General features: G+C 34.3%; 1 protein-coding gene across 1 annotated transcript in view; it reads right to left on the bottom strand.

The window, feature by feature from the left end:
* Nucleotides 1–434: 434 nt before the first annotated feature.
* The window catches only part of FBN2 (fibrillin 2), a 121,797-nt gene continuing 108,898 nt past the window's right edge, over nt 435–13,333 (bottom strand). The window contains exons 55-65 of the mRNA XM_087957992.1: nt 12,380–12,511; nt 11,077–11,202; nt 10,527–10,733; nt 9,481–9,606; nt 8,653–8,775; nt 7,554–7,670; nt 6,961–7,089; nt 5,870–5,989; nt 5,370–5,601; nt 4,161–4,326; nt 435–2,323 (exon numbers count right to left, since the gene is read on the bottom strand). Of these exons, the coding sequence (XP_087814118.1) occupies nt 1,958–2,323; nt 4,161–4,326; nt 5,370–5,601; nt 5,870–5,989; nt 6,961–7,089; nt 7,554–7,670; nt 8,653–8,775; nt 9,481–9,606; nt 10,527–10,733; nt 11,077–11,202; nt 12,380–12,511 (1,844 nt within the window). The 3' untranslated portion in view covers nt 435–1,957. The remainder of the gene's footprint in view (nt 2,324–4,160; nt 4,327–5,369; nt 5,602–5,869; nt 5,990–6,960; nt 7,090–7,553; nt 7,671–8,652; nt 8,776–9,480; nt 9,607–10,526; nt 10,734–11,076; nt 11,203–12,379; nt 12,512–13,333) is intronic.

Here is a 13,333-nt window from a genome sequence, read left to right as displayed (position 1 = left end):
AGTTGTCCTGGTGTGAGATGGCCATGGTGAGTTATTCTCTTCCCCTCCCTTCCTTAGCCCTACTCCTCTGTGCTCTGCAGGGAAAAAGTCTCAGGCCCTGGGAATTATTGCTCTTTCTACCTGTTGGATTAGATTAATTTAGGGGCACCACTTAACACAGTATGTTAAATAAAATTACCAAGTCATTAATTGAATTCAGATTCCCAAAATACTTTGACCCACAATGTACAAATGGAGCCCTTTTTCATACTTTCAACACCTGCCCTATTTTTCACAGTAACATTTTTCAGTTGTCTCAGGAAAAGTGCTACAATTCACTCAGGAAACAATGGTCATCCTGGACAAGTTCTGCAAAATTGAAAATACATCATCATCATTCACTCCTAATGCTATAAGGTTGACCATCTCTCCATATCAAAACAAAATAATGCAGCTACCGGAAAATAAGTTTTATTTCAGGAAAAGTGATGCTGTATTAATACAAGGACCAACAAAATAATACTGTTTTTTTTTTCCTAAATGCAATTTACAGGGTTTTCTCTTTTCATAAAAGAAAATACACAGAAAATAGAGTATGAACCAAAACAATGAGCATAACTTCTGGCAATTTTTGATCAGTAAGTTTAAAAAAAAACAGAGGAAAAGCAGGCATGGAATGTGCTTTGTGTTGGTTCACATGTGAGGCTTTTTTATATGACCTGTAACAAGTACAATTTATTATTTATAGCACCATTATTAAATGACAAAAATAAAAAACACACTAAACTAAATGCCAACACAGTGTACAAAGGTAACTTATAAAATAGGCTATGATAAAACGAGACATATTGTGTATAACTACAGCATTAATCAACATTCTTATTTTCCAATATGTGTTTTTTCCATGCAGCATGAATAGTGTACACATATGACAATTCTGCAATAGCTCAGCCGTCTTTATTTCAGGATGAATTCAAGCCAGCACCACTTAGAATGAAACATCAAGTGTTTCTTTCTAAGAATACATGATTTGTAATCAGCTGCCTACAGTAATGCAAATACGTCAAGCACCTTTTGTTGTAGTTAATGAGGTGATATAGTGAGGTTACCTGAAGGAAATACAGTACGGATTGGCTTGCAATACCAAGGATATCACAAGCATTCCAGGTATTTTGTTACAGTGGTTGTGCATCATTTCCATGAATAGTCTTCTCTGATAGAAAAATCTAGTTTTTATGATGTGTATGTTAAGTATCAGCACCAAGTTTAAAGTTGAAATTCTGATCATGGTTATTTAAGATAATGTACTATTTTAATATCTTGCCTAGGGAAAAGAAAGCCCTTGGGTAGTGTAGCACAGTGCTCATTTGATCACATGATTTGTTTCCTAATGCTTTATGGATAATAGGCACAAGACAGAGGAAACTTTTTCAATCTATTCGTTTCTGTTCTTTTTTCTAAAATACCTAATAAATGTAATAACTCAAATTCATAAAATTGCGAAGGAAAACAAGTGTTTTCTTTTTCCCTTTTAACACAGATTGTTAATTTCTCCATATATTATTGCATTAAAAATAAATAAAATCTCTATTTTTAATTTAGGAACTACAGCAAAATCATCAATATGCTAGAGTGCTTATAGGAAAAGTAACTCACATTTTGTGCCATTTAGTGCCATATATGATTTTTTTAAGCACCACATTTTCTTTTTTAAAAATATATATATATTTAAAATTGAGATTATATAGACAATATAGTAATCATGATTGTTGGCATTGTAATCAAGGCTTTTGGTAATAGAAAGGTTGAGGTCTGGTTCTTCAGTCTTATTCAGGACAGAAGGATGCAGAGGTCACTATTTGCAATTTTGGGTCTTCTGAAAAAGTAAGTTACCCGACCCCCTTAAAGCTTTCAAAAAACCAAAGTATATGATACGATACGTGAACAGAAGGGAATCCTTCATGAGGGAAGGAAGGTTTTAATAGAGTTCAATCCAGAGTCTCATTTTAAGAGTTTCTCCAAGTTCTCCTAGGAGGTAGTTGTCCTCATTGCTTTCTTCCAATTTCTTTAGCTCTTCCTTTTTGTACAGAGGAATGCTAACTATTTCCAGTGTGTAAATACCAGCTGTGGCTTTTTTCTTAGCAACCTGAAGATAACTGAGCCCATCTTTCTGGTGTATCCGGAAGGTGCTGTTGTGGTTACCAAAGGAGATAATGTAGCGGTTGTGATTTGTGAGGGTCTGTATTGCAGGCATGAGATCTAATATATGTTCTTTATTGCCAAGGCCAGTTACGCTGAATCTCATCTTTAATGGAAGATCAATGTCCAAACTTTCCAAACTGATCTGTTAAACCAGAAATGAAAGGTAAGGGTAGGCAAACCTCAATTTTTCTGTTTAGACACTTTTTTTTAACCATAGATTATTAATTATTCTAATTTTCCATCATTGCTGCTATCTGGCTCTAGAATGGTATCAAGATCTCCGGTCTAGAAACTGCATTTCAGAGCATGTGTGGAAAGCTAGTGGACATCTACCATTCTTCCAGAATATTTCATCCAACATAGATTTTACAGAAATCAGTGTAAATACCATCTTTTGTGCTCTGCTAATTTACTGGGTAATTTATTCAATAGGAAAATATAGAATTTGCATAGGACCTGATCAGAAATATTGATCAACACAGAAGCTGAAGAAGCTTCTTGGATGAGAAGCGAAACATTTTCAAGGAAAAAACAAGAAAGTCCAGTTGCCTTTTGAAAAAGCACCTTTGGGACAATCATGACCTGGATGACTGAGAATTTTCACAGACATTGGTCAACATACTTTTATCATATCACCAAAGCAACCTTCATCACACACAGACCTTCAGATGTGTGAGATTTCATTTCCTGTTTTGTCAGCTAGTAGGAACAAAGCATACATGAGATGAAGTCCAGTTTATCTAGACTGGGGGTGTGAAATTGGCGTCCCATGGGCCGGATGTGTCACATGCAGGCCACGCCCAACCCAGCTCTGGAGGGAAAAAAATCACAATACATCTGTCAAGTCTGAATTTAGTTTGGTGGTGAAATCGTATGAATTCAGTTTGACACACTTGAGAAATGGAGGGGGGGGAGAAGCTCCAGCCAAAACAACATAGCTGGGTGATGAGTCAGCTGCATTCCAACTGCTGCTCGGCCAGAAGAAGGAGTGAAGTTGCCAGGAAACTATTGCATCTCCTGGTTGGACAATGTGACATATTGTTTTGGAAAAATGAGAAAATTCTAGCTATAGACATGGAAGCCCAGGAAACTTTCAGAACTGGCTTCCACCAGTTCGTGCCAAGATGTGTAATTAAATAAAATAGTTCTTTGAAGAGTTGCAATGCCTCTGAGTTCATTTTATGATGACTGCATTACTTAGAACCTGACAACATCATGTGATGGCAACGTGACGCTGCAAGTTTGTCACCCGTGATCTAGAGGGAGGTCAGCATGGAGTAATTCCCTCCCCTGATGAGAAAATCTCATTTCACTGTTCTTTTATTTTAATAAAACAATTGTGGGGAAAGCGTGTGTAATATCCACAAATATCTGATAAAGTGAGAGTGGGATTCAATAGACAAGAACAAAATCATACATTGGATCCATTACTTTCCATTTGCTAATTTCCTGAGACTGACTAACATGCTGTAAGTCAAAAATGAGACTAAGCTCATACATTTTTTTTTTTTTGGCTCACATGCTGTAATTCTAAAATGAATCTAAGTGGCTTATATCAAGTTTAATAAAGTAATCATATGAAGATTAATTTGAAAGAGTTTTTCCAGCATTCCTCAATATTCTGTAGTAAGAGTTTTTTTCTCTGACGATTGATTACTCAATAAATTGCAACTGATTACTCAATCTAATTTCAATTATTTCAATCCAATTATTTTGTTCTGTTTGTATATACAAAATCTCTTTGAAATTGGAAGGGCAGAACTATTCTACATTAGTGCTACGCAAACTCATATAAGAAACTGCTATTGACAGAAACAGTGGGCAAAAGAATATCGCTCTTGATGTTAATAATGTAAGATTATTAGTAGTTTCTTTTTAAAGACCCATAAGATTCTGACAAATTCAGTGGATGATATTGCTTAGATCTGGTTTGTTGTTTAGAACAGCAGGTGCAAATCAGTTGCACAGTTTTTGCTTACCTCTGCAGGCTCAGATTGATTGAGGCTTCTTTTCTTCCTGCTGTCTTTTTGGGAATATCCATTAATTTTACACTCATAACATGCTTCTGGGGACAAAGCATTCTCTTCACCTTGATCCACTGGAAGATACTGGCCTTTACTAAATCCCATACTGGAGACACAGTGCCTGATAAATAATGTCATAATATTAGCACCTGGAGAAAGAAGACTTTTTGTTGCCAGGTTGCTAGTTCATAAGAGAAATGAGTGATTTGTTATGCAGATAAAAACACACGTGTTATCATTTTGTACAAACAAAATGCATACTTTAATTGTGCATTTCCTTCTCGATGTTTTCAATCTTTTACTTTTCACCTTCGTTAGTAAGTTAGCTTCAGGAAGGGATTTTTATTCCTTTCTAAATTTTTATGTATATTACATACATATTAAAACAAAACACAACAAAAGCAGCGGCACAAATACAAATAGAACAAAAGTTTGTAAGGCAAAGGAATAAATTTCCTATTTTTGCAGTGACAGAAAAGTGATCAGATGACTGTGGACATGGTATAAGGAAAGCAACTTCTAGGATCGGATCAGAATGATTCAATTCATGGAACAATGATGGAGAGGAGACATAGGATACCTCAGAAAATAGTTTAGGCAGCAAAAAACTCTTCTGATGAAATCTACTCCTCCAGCTATTTTGTCAGTGGTGGTTTTATACTGGATCTGGTTCATACATTCCATTTTCATCCAATCTGAATTACACATTGTAAACTCTGTATAGTTGTAATGTAAACACTATGGCTACCATCATATTCAGTTTCATAAATATTTCATGTTTAAGCAAGAAGTATATGATTTGTCTTACAAAAACATAACTGGAGCAAATGTGTCTAACTGGCTGGTAGTATTGCTTAAAAAAGTGGTGATAATCAGCACTGAATTGTGATTGACTTGGACAGATGTTACACATATATTCCTTTTTTGTGGAGGTACAAATATAGTTTCTCTCTATTGTTTTTAACATTCAATCTTTCATGAAAGCATAACATGAAATCAGAGATCACAGATCAGAGATTTCCCTAGTAGAAAATATGAACTATTTATTAATGAATTGAGATTTGACTCTTCCAAGATAGTAGAAATTGCTTCGTACAAAAATATATTAGTTGCTCACAGTTTTGTAAAAGATGCAGGAAGAGTTTGCCATCATCAACTACTCACCCTTGCCCTGCTCTGTAATACCCCGGAGGGCAGCCACAGAGGTATCCGCCTTCAGTATTGGAACAGCCATAATTGCAGGGATTTTTGGTAGAAGAACATTCATTGACATCGTGGCATGCGCTACTGAGCTGATCGTAAGAGAATCCAGAGGGACATGCGCATTTGTAGCTTCCAAGAGTGTTGTAGCATGAAGCTGAACCACAAATGCTAGGATTTGAGCATTCATTTTCATCTGTTGGGCAATTAAAAACATACTTTTTTAAGTATACAGATTTTATAAAGGGAGAGCTTGTGTTACAATAGTGACTAATTTCTAAGGCTAATAAATGTAATTCCTAGTTTTCTTTTTTAAGATTGGCATACAGGGGTTGGCATAACAACTAGCAACACGAAGGATTAAATGATATAAAATAAACTATTTTGGTGTTTCTGTATAGCATTTTTATTCTCTACCGTATATCATTAATTCTAGCACTTTTTATGCAAAGTGAGTTTCTTACCTACACACTGATTCCACTGATAATGCTGGATATATCCATGTGGGCAGCTGCATCTGTAGCCACCAAGAATATTTTGGCAACCATGTTGGCATCTGTGATTTCCTTCACACTCATCCATATCTATAAGTAAAGATATTAAAACAAAGAAAAAGATAAAAGAATACAGTAGTAAATAATTTGCTAAATTTTGTGTATATATGTTTAGAAAAACAATTCCATATTACTCAATGACATTTTCTTGTGAGTTTATATGCGAAATATTTTTTATTAAAGTTTTTATTAGTAGCAAAGTAGATTCAAGCTGTAAAAATCCTCTGCAACCACTATAAGGCAGGGGAAAAAGCGCTTCAGTTTTCTCTTGCTTCCCACTTAAGGATAATTATGAATCAAAGGCCAGGAGGGCAGCCCTACCCTTAGCCATGGAGTATTTAGGAGAAGCAGCTGCTTTATTGAGGGTGGAGACGGGAATAACAATTGTACGTGGTTAGCTAGAAAGTTCAGTTTACTTGTTGGCTATGGAAAAGAGGACAAGACTCAGGTAAAATGAAAGGATAGAAGAGTTATGACATACGTTGTACATTTCAGCCACTTTTTAATTTTTTTTCTCTTTTATTCATTTTTTGTTGAATTAGTAGGACATCTCATTCCAGAGGACTCTAGAAAGCTTGATGAAATTAAATTAGCAGTAAAATACAAAACAACTAAAGCAATCCATTAAGAAGCAAAAACACTCTATGTTCCTCACAGTGCTCAGACCAACAGCAATATGGATGGGGGCTCAGTTACAATGGGAACTGAAGGACCATGTTAGGGTAGACTGTCATCAATTTATGTAGTAGAGAAAATCTATCCATGTGGAAACTAGAAATTGAAGACAAGTTGATGGCACATAATCAAAAATTCAATAATGATCTCCAATCTATATTTCAGTAGCTAAATGACAAAATTCCAATTACACTAAGAGTTAATAATCACATGATAAACCTAACAGAGACAAATATCATTATTAAGTAATGACTGGCAATTTCCAGAAATACCTCTTCAGTATGTAACTTATGACACTCTCACAGTTTTCACAACTGATTGATTACCTTCACAGTTCAATCCAGTGGAATCTAAAGAGAAACCTCTTTGGCATTCACAGGCAAAACTTCCAGGAGTATTCTGACAGATTCCTTTTGATCCACAAAGTGAAGGCTGTGATCCACATTCATTATTATCTACAAAATGACATTTCATTTTTTATAAATCAGATACCAAAAGAAAAATAAAGAATGCTATGTTTGAATTTTTTGCACAACTGTATTCATTTTTTATATTCTTGGTATCATAAAGACATGCTCTCAATTTTAAATATTATCAAGGCTTTTAACATTCATTATACCTATTGTACCTATTGCATACTATCGATGCAAACAATACAATTATGGTTTCATTTTGAGAATGTTTCACAATTTCCCTCCACATGAAAGAAGTTACAAATAGCAAGGGATATATGATAAAGATCAATAAATGGGAAGATATATGTCAAGTGGAATTGATCCAGTTCTCATCTTAAATCTTTCTCTTATTAAATCATATTAATCTGATTATTAATCTTATTACTAGGCCTGTTTGTTGCTAAAGAGATGAGAAATGTAACATGTTTTTCATCAAACAAAAAACAACAATGTTAACTTCTTACCTATACAGGCCGTATGATGTTGCGTGAAACCTGGTGGACATTTACATGTGAATCCTCCCAAGGTATTGACACAAAGGAATTGACAGTTATGTTGTTTAGTTTGACATTCATCAAGATCTGAAAAAATACGGTGTTTATTTCTTTAAAAAATGAAGGCAACATAATGATTTAATCTAATATTTAATAACACTGTTGGAGCAATCAAAGTTGCTTTTAAATGCAGTGAATTAGCTAAAAGGCTCTCTTTGATTCAACACAAAAAATTCCATAATGTAAATGCCACCCCTTACAAACATGCATGCAGAATCACAATGGATATACCAAAAGGCTGGAGCTTGTCCTACAATGGTAGGGCACTCATTGATTGCATCATCTGAGTAGCCACTCCCACTCTACCATAGACATGTTCCTCATCCATTTTGTGTAGAAAAATCCAATTTCTCTGGCTTTCTCATAAATTGTCCTTTTTTGGAATTCTCAAGATCCGAATTTTGTTACTACCCCATATTGTGTGTTGCCCTGTATTGTTTTCAGAGAAGTGGATGCTGGCAATTGGCCTGCTGTCATTTGGGCAGATAGTGAGTTTGGTGAGAGTTTCCTTTGTAATGGGGTCAGGGGTGACGGGGATGGCATCCCTGCAAAAGCATAAAAAATGCAGGGCTCCCTGAGCAATACTTCCTTAGGATTTGTGTATAGAGAAGCATCTTTAAAACCCACAAAAATTCTAAGAATGGAATAATGGCACAGACTTTACACATCTGCCCATAGAGCTGGATTACATATAAAGAATCCAATATAGGTGTAACTGAACTCCATGATTTTATCATTATTTTCTTTAAAGACATTTCACTTCTCATCCAAGAAGCTTCTTCAACTCTCTGAAGAAGATGAAGAGCTGAAGAAGCTTCTTGGATGAGAAGAAAAACATCTTCAAAGAAAAACCAGAAAGTCCAGTTGCCTCTTGAAAAAGCACCTTTGGGATTGAATCCAATGGGCCACATTCAATATTATTGTTTTGATAGTTGATATAAAACATGACTGTATCACATAAGAATAAATTAATTGGTTAGAAAATCCACTAAGTTATTCAATCTTTTACCTCTACAGGATTTTCCATCATCTTGGAGGATATAGCCACGTGGACATGAACATTGGTAGCTTCCTTCAGTATTCTTGCAGATAAAATTGCATGGTTTGGGAGACTGGGAGCATTCATCAAGATCTAATTACAAGAATAATTCATATTCAGGTTTAAATTATTCCATTGCATTGGATTCAAAATAAAACTAGGGGGCAATCCCTAATAGACTAAAAATTATTAAAAACATGGCTAAAGACAAGATTCATCAGAGTGCAAAAAGGTCAATCAACTTGATAGTAAGAATTTTGAAGTTCTTACTTAGTAATGAAAAGAAATCTTTCAGCTCAATTCAGAGTTCTGCATTTGCAGTTAGATTTGAAAAAGATTGAGAAAAAATATTTCATGAAAGTTTAAACTCACAATATAAAGTTTACAATTCATATAGGAAGTTATGTAAGTTTAAGTCCCAAATTTTCACATTATAAACCACATCTTCCAATCTTTCATAAAAAAAGTATTTCCAAAGGCATTGGAAGAAAATACTACCTTGCTTAAAGTAATTTATGGCATTAATTCTACTTGCCAATTCCAAGCTTTGGGTCTCTACAGAACAAGAACACTATGTTAAAAGGCGTTAAGTTACTGTTTCTATTGACATGGGACAGTCTTGAATCAGAAATATAATTGAAGGGAAATTTCTATATCTGATGAAAAAATAAATACAAAGTTTGAGGCTTTATAGCACGATATTTTAAGTAATAAAATGGAAACTGTAACAAGTTATAATATAGATATAATAATATAATATAATACAATATGGATGTAACAATAAAAGCTATAACTTACCCACACAAGAAGTACCACTTATGTCAGTAGTATAGCCAACTTTGCAAAAACATCTGAAGGAACCCATGGTGTTTATGCATTGGCCATTTCTACATAAATTTGGCATGACCTTACACTCATCAATATCTATGGAATAAAAAATACGATGTGTTTTTTATTTTGGCATGTAATAGCTTGCAGTTAAACATATGATGCCATTAAACAAATATAAATTAATTAAATAGCCATAATCCTATGAGTTTTTTGTAGGTGTCAAAGTGTAATACCTTTCTGTCTATGGGCAAAATGATTCATCAGCAGAGAAGCCAGCACTGTTTTAGCCAGACTGAAAATGAGGCAATACTAAGTTAAAAAGCTTCTGAGAAATTCAGGATTTTTTTTTTATAAATAAATACTCTCAGTATAACCGTCCTTTCTTCCCCCAAAACTTCAGCAGAACTTTGCTACTTCTGTCTCACTCATAGCCTAGATTATCCTAAATTGTTTAAGAATTTCACTTTATAGTATTTCAATATGATACCTATTAGTTTGATTCACAAGAATTAGTATCAATTGTTTAAATGCTACTAGAATATTAAAACATGGAAGAGATATGCAAAAGAAATGCCAATTTTGGATGGTTCACTTCTATAGAGAAACAGCATGTTTTAAGCAGAAGTGATTGAAGGGGAGGAAAGTAGGGAAAAGCCAAGACCAGTAGCAGCAGTCTACTGGGTATTCTATAAACAGAGTTTATGTTGTATGTTCTTTTGAGATTGGGAAGGTTAGACAGTTTATTAACAATAGATTTTCTATGTTTATCAATAAATAATCTCTATAATCTAAATCAATAGAAACAATTCATTTTAATTACTAATTAAATAGGAAAATTTCACTGCAAGTGAAATTGTTTGCGAAGGAATACAGCTAAAGTACACCACAATATTCTTCCATTTTCAAAATATGGAGTATCCTTAGAGATACTAAGTCAATATTATACCTCTTCAACTTCCTACCACCCTATAGTTAGAAAAAGGAAACTTGTCTGAAGGTTCCATGAAGAATACCTCTCCCATCAGTGGTGTATCCTGGACCATGTGGACACAGCTTCTTATATTGAGTTGTTACTAGAAGTGGGCAAATCTCACATTGATTGCCCCACCCTCTTCCACCGTCACAACAGCATTCTGATTTGGTGACAAGATTACGGCTACTGGAAGCCATTTGACACATTGTCTGCAAGACTTCAGCAAAGCAGAAACCTTGTCGGTTGTCTGGAAAAATATTTTCACAAAAACAGCATCTAAATATATATTTTATGAAATAAAATGAAGATTTTTAGCTATGATAACAGCTTAGCAGTTTACATATAATAACTTTTAACTCAAAACGTTTGATTGTTTATCTCAAAACATTTGATAATTTATATCTCTTACATCAACGTAATTTTTAAAAAATGATTGTAGCATGCTATTAATAATAAAGTTAGTAAAGATTGATTTTTGTGGGGAAAAAACCCCCATTTTATATTGCAAACAGGTATCTTTATTCTTGTTAGAAGCACCTATAAACTATAGACAAACAGACATAGAAATTAAGGAATATAAATTTACTTGCCAATGCATTCAATTCCAGATGGGCTTGACTGGAAACCTTCATTACACTCACATATGTAACTTCCAATAATGTTTATACAACGACCATTTTCACAGATACCAGGCTTACTGTGGCATTCATTTTCATCTTGATTACAAGAAAATAAACAAAAAATGAAATAGCATAAGAGCAAAAAGAGTAATAGTAATTCCCACAATTCAAAACAATTCAAAATGAAAGCTACACTTCTGATTATAGCCAATTAAAATACATTTCTAAGCCTGAGAAAGACAGTTATATTGAGTGCAAAAATATGATATGATTTTAATTCTTATAAGTTTATATTTCTAACATTTCAATGGAAGGGGGTTTTTTGGAAGGAGAGAGAGATAAGAATTACTGCATGACAGGGATCTGCACCTGCTTTGATACAAATATATGTAAAATTGTTGAAAAAAATGTAAAATTGCTGAAAAAATGGTAAATAGTCAGAGATTAGAGTGAAAGTATGCACTTATTTGAATAACTACTTGAAGCTTTAGCTGGATTAAATAGATATAAATTTTGTTTTAGCATGTAAATAATATAAGATGATATAATTTCTAATAAAAATATTTTTAAATTGACCATTCTTCATGGTATTTATAGCTATGTAGTAAAAGCAGTGCATTTTACATATTACAAAATTTTCATGTTTATTTTTTCAGGTATCTTAAACTACAAGGTACAAATCTACTAAGAGCTGATAAAATATGCCAGCTTTTGTTTGTTTTCCAGCAACAGCACCGTGATAATGTTATTACAATTCATTCTCACATGACAATTTATAATGATTCAATACATTCTAACCATAATATATGTAAGCCTTTTATTATGAGTTTCCTTGGTGAAATATAGATTATTTATTTTTACAATTCTAAATTGGCTTGGTAATATTCTCCTCCCTAGTAGTCATGGGAATTAAAACCCAGAGGTTGTCAGGCATAATTATACATAGTCTTGGCATGAAACTATATCAGTATGTTCAATTATACCATGTTAAATCCTTAAGGTCTGGCCTTAGTTTCTAAAATGTGGAACTTGTAGAAGTCTTGTTACCAGCTACTGCCTATGAAAAAGACTTTTTTGCATTTGTATTATAAACCCTTATTTGGATTATTTAGCTGCTTCTCTAATAATCTGATGATAATTGTACACAATTATAATGCCTAACAATAAAATATACAATATTAAAAACTATCACTGTCTAAGAATGAAATATTAAATCAAATTGTTTGCTTTTAATTTAATTACAGAGAACAAAGTACCTAGTTCTGGTACCTACCAATGCAACCTTCTCCATCTGGTCTTCGAGTCATTCCAGGGGGACATATGCACATGAAGGTTCCAATCAGATTTTTGCATATCATGCCTCTTGATTCACAGTCATGTAGACCCTCTGCACATTCATCAAGATCTTTTCAGAAAAATAATATAAATGTTAGAAAACAGACCTATGTTTTCTTAATACCAGAGCTAATTGGAAATTGAATGGCATCCACATTCTTGTAGCCTTATCAACAACCAAACTGAAATATAATGTAGCAATTCAATAATTTATGAGCAACAATATTTTTAATTAATACCAATTCTATGTTTTATTATTTTATACATTCTGCGTACGTTCTTTAATACTCAGTTCCACCTTTCATACAAGATGACAAAATTATAGCAATAGTGTTTGCTTCTAAAGTAAATTGTCATGCTGAGACTTCCGGTTTGTCGGCTTCGGCAGCGGCAGGGATTCGCGATACTGCGCGATCCCTGCGGCGCTAGCCGTCTTGGTGCCTCCAATCCGGACGGGTTTGGAGGCTAAGGCTGCCCCGTAGAGGCAGCCGAAGACAGGGGGGATCCAGAGAGGGGTTTGGGGTGTTGCAGACCCCCTCCCCAGCCGGCAAAACTCCCTTTTCTCAAGACGGTGGAGCGGCGGTCTGTAATGGCCGCCACAAAGAAGCCGGCAGCTGGGTAAGACTGTGCAGGAGGAAGAGGAGAAAGTTTGTGAAGAGAAAGTTTTTTCTTGGCTGACCCAGGACTTTAAGACACACCTAACATCCTGAAAACTATGACTTTTTGAATGATATTTTGTTTCCAGAGGAGAATTTCAAGCGGCAAATTCGAGGTGCTGAAAAGGAAAGTTTACTCTCCTTCCCTATGGAATCAACAAATGGATATTGAGAAACCTGTCTTTTTATAGAAGGTAAAAATTTGGCTTCTTGTGATAAGTGGGAAGGGAGAGGAC

The sequence above is a fragment of the Notechis scutatus genome, chromosome 2, assembly GCF_049901735.1.
Source record: "Notechis scutatus isolate UNSWTSFEM ecotype Mainland chromosome 2, rNotScu1.2, whole genome shotgun sequence".
In the NCBI taxonomy this organism is placed as follows: domain Eukaryota; kingdom Metazoa; phylum Chordata; class Lepidosauria; order Squamata; family Elapidae; genus Notechis; species Notechis scutatus.
This window is presented reverse-complemented; position numbering and strand designations above follow the sequence as displayed.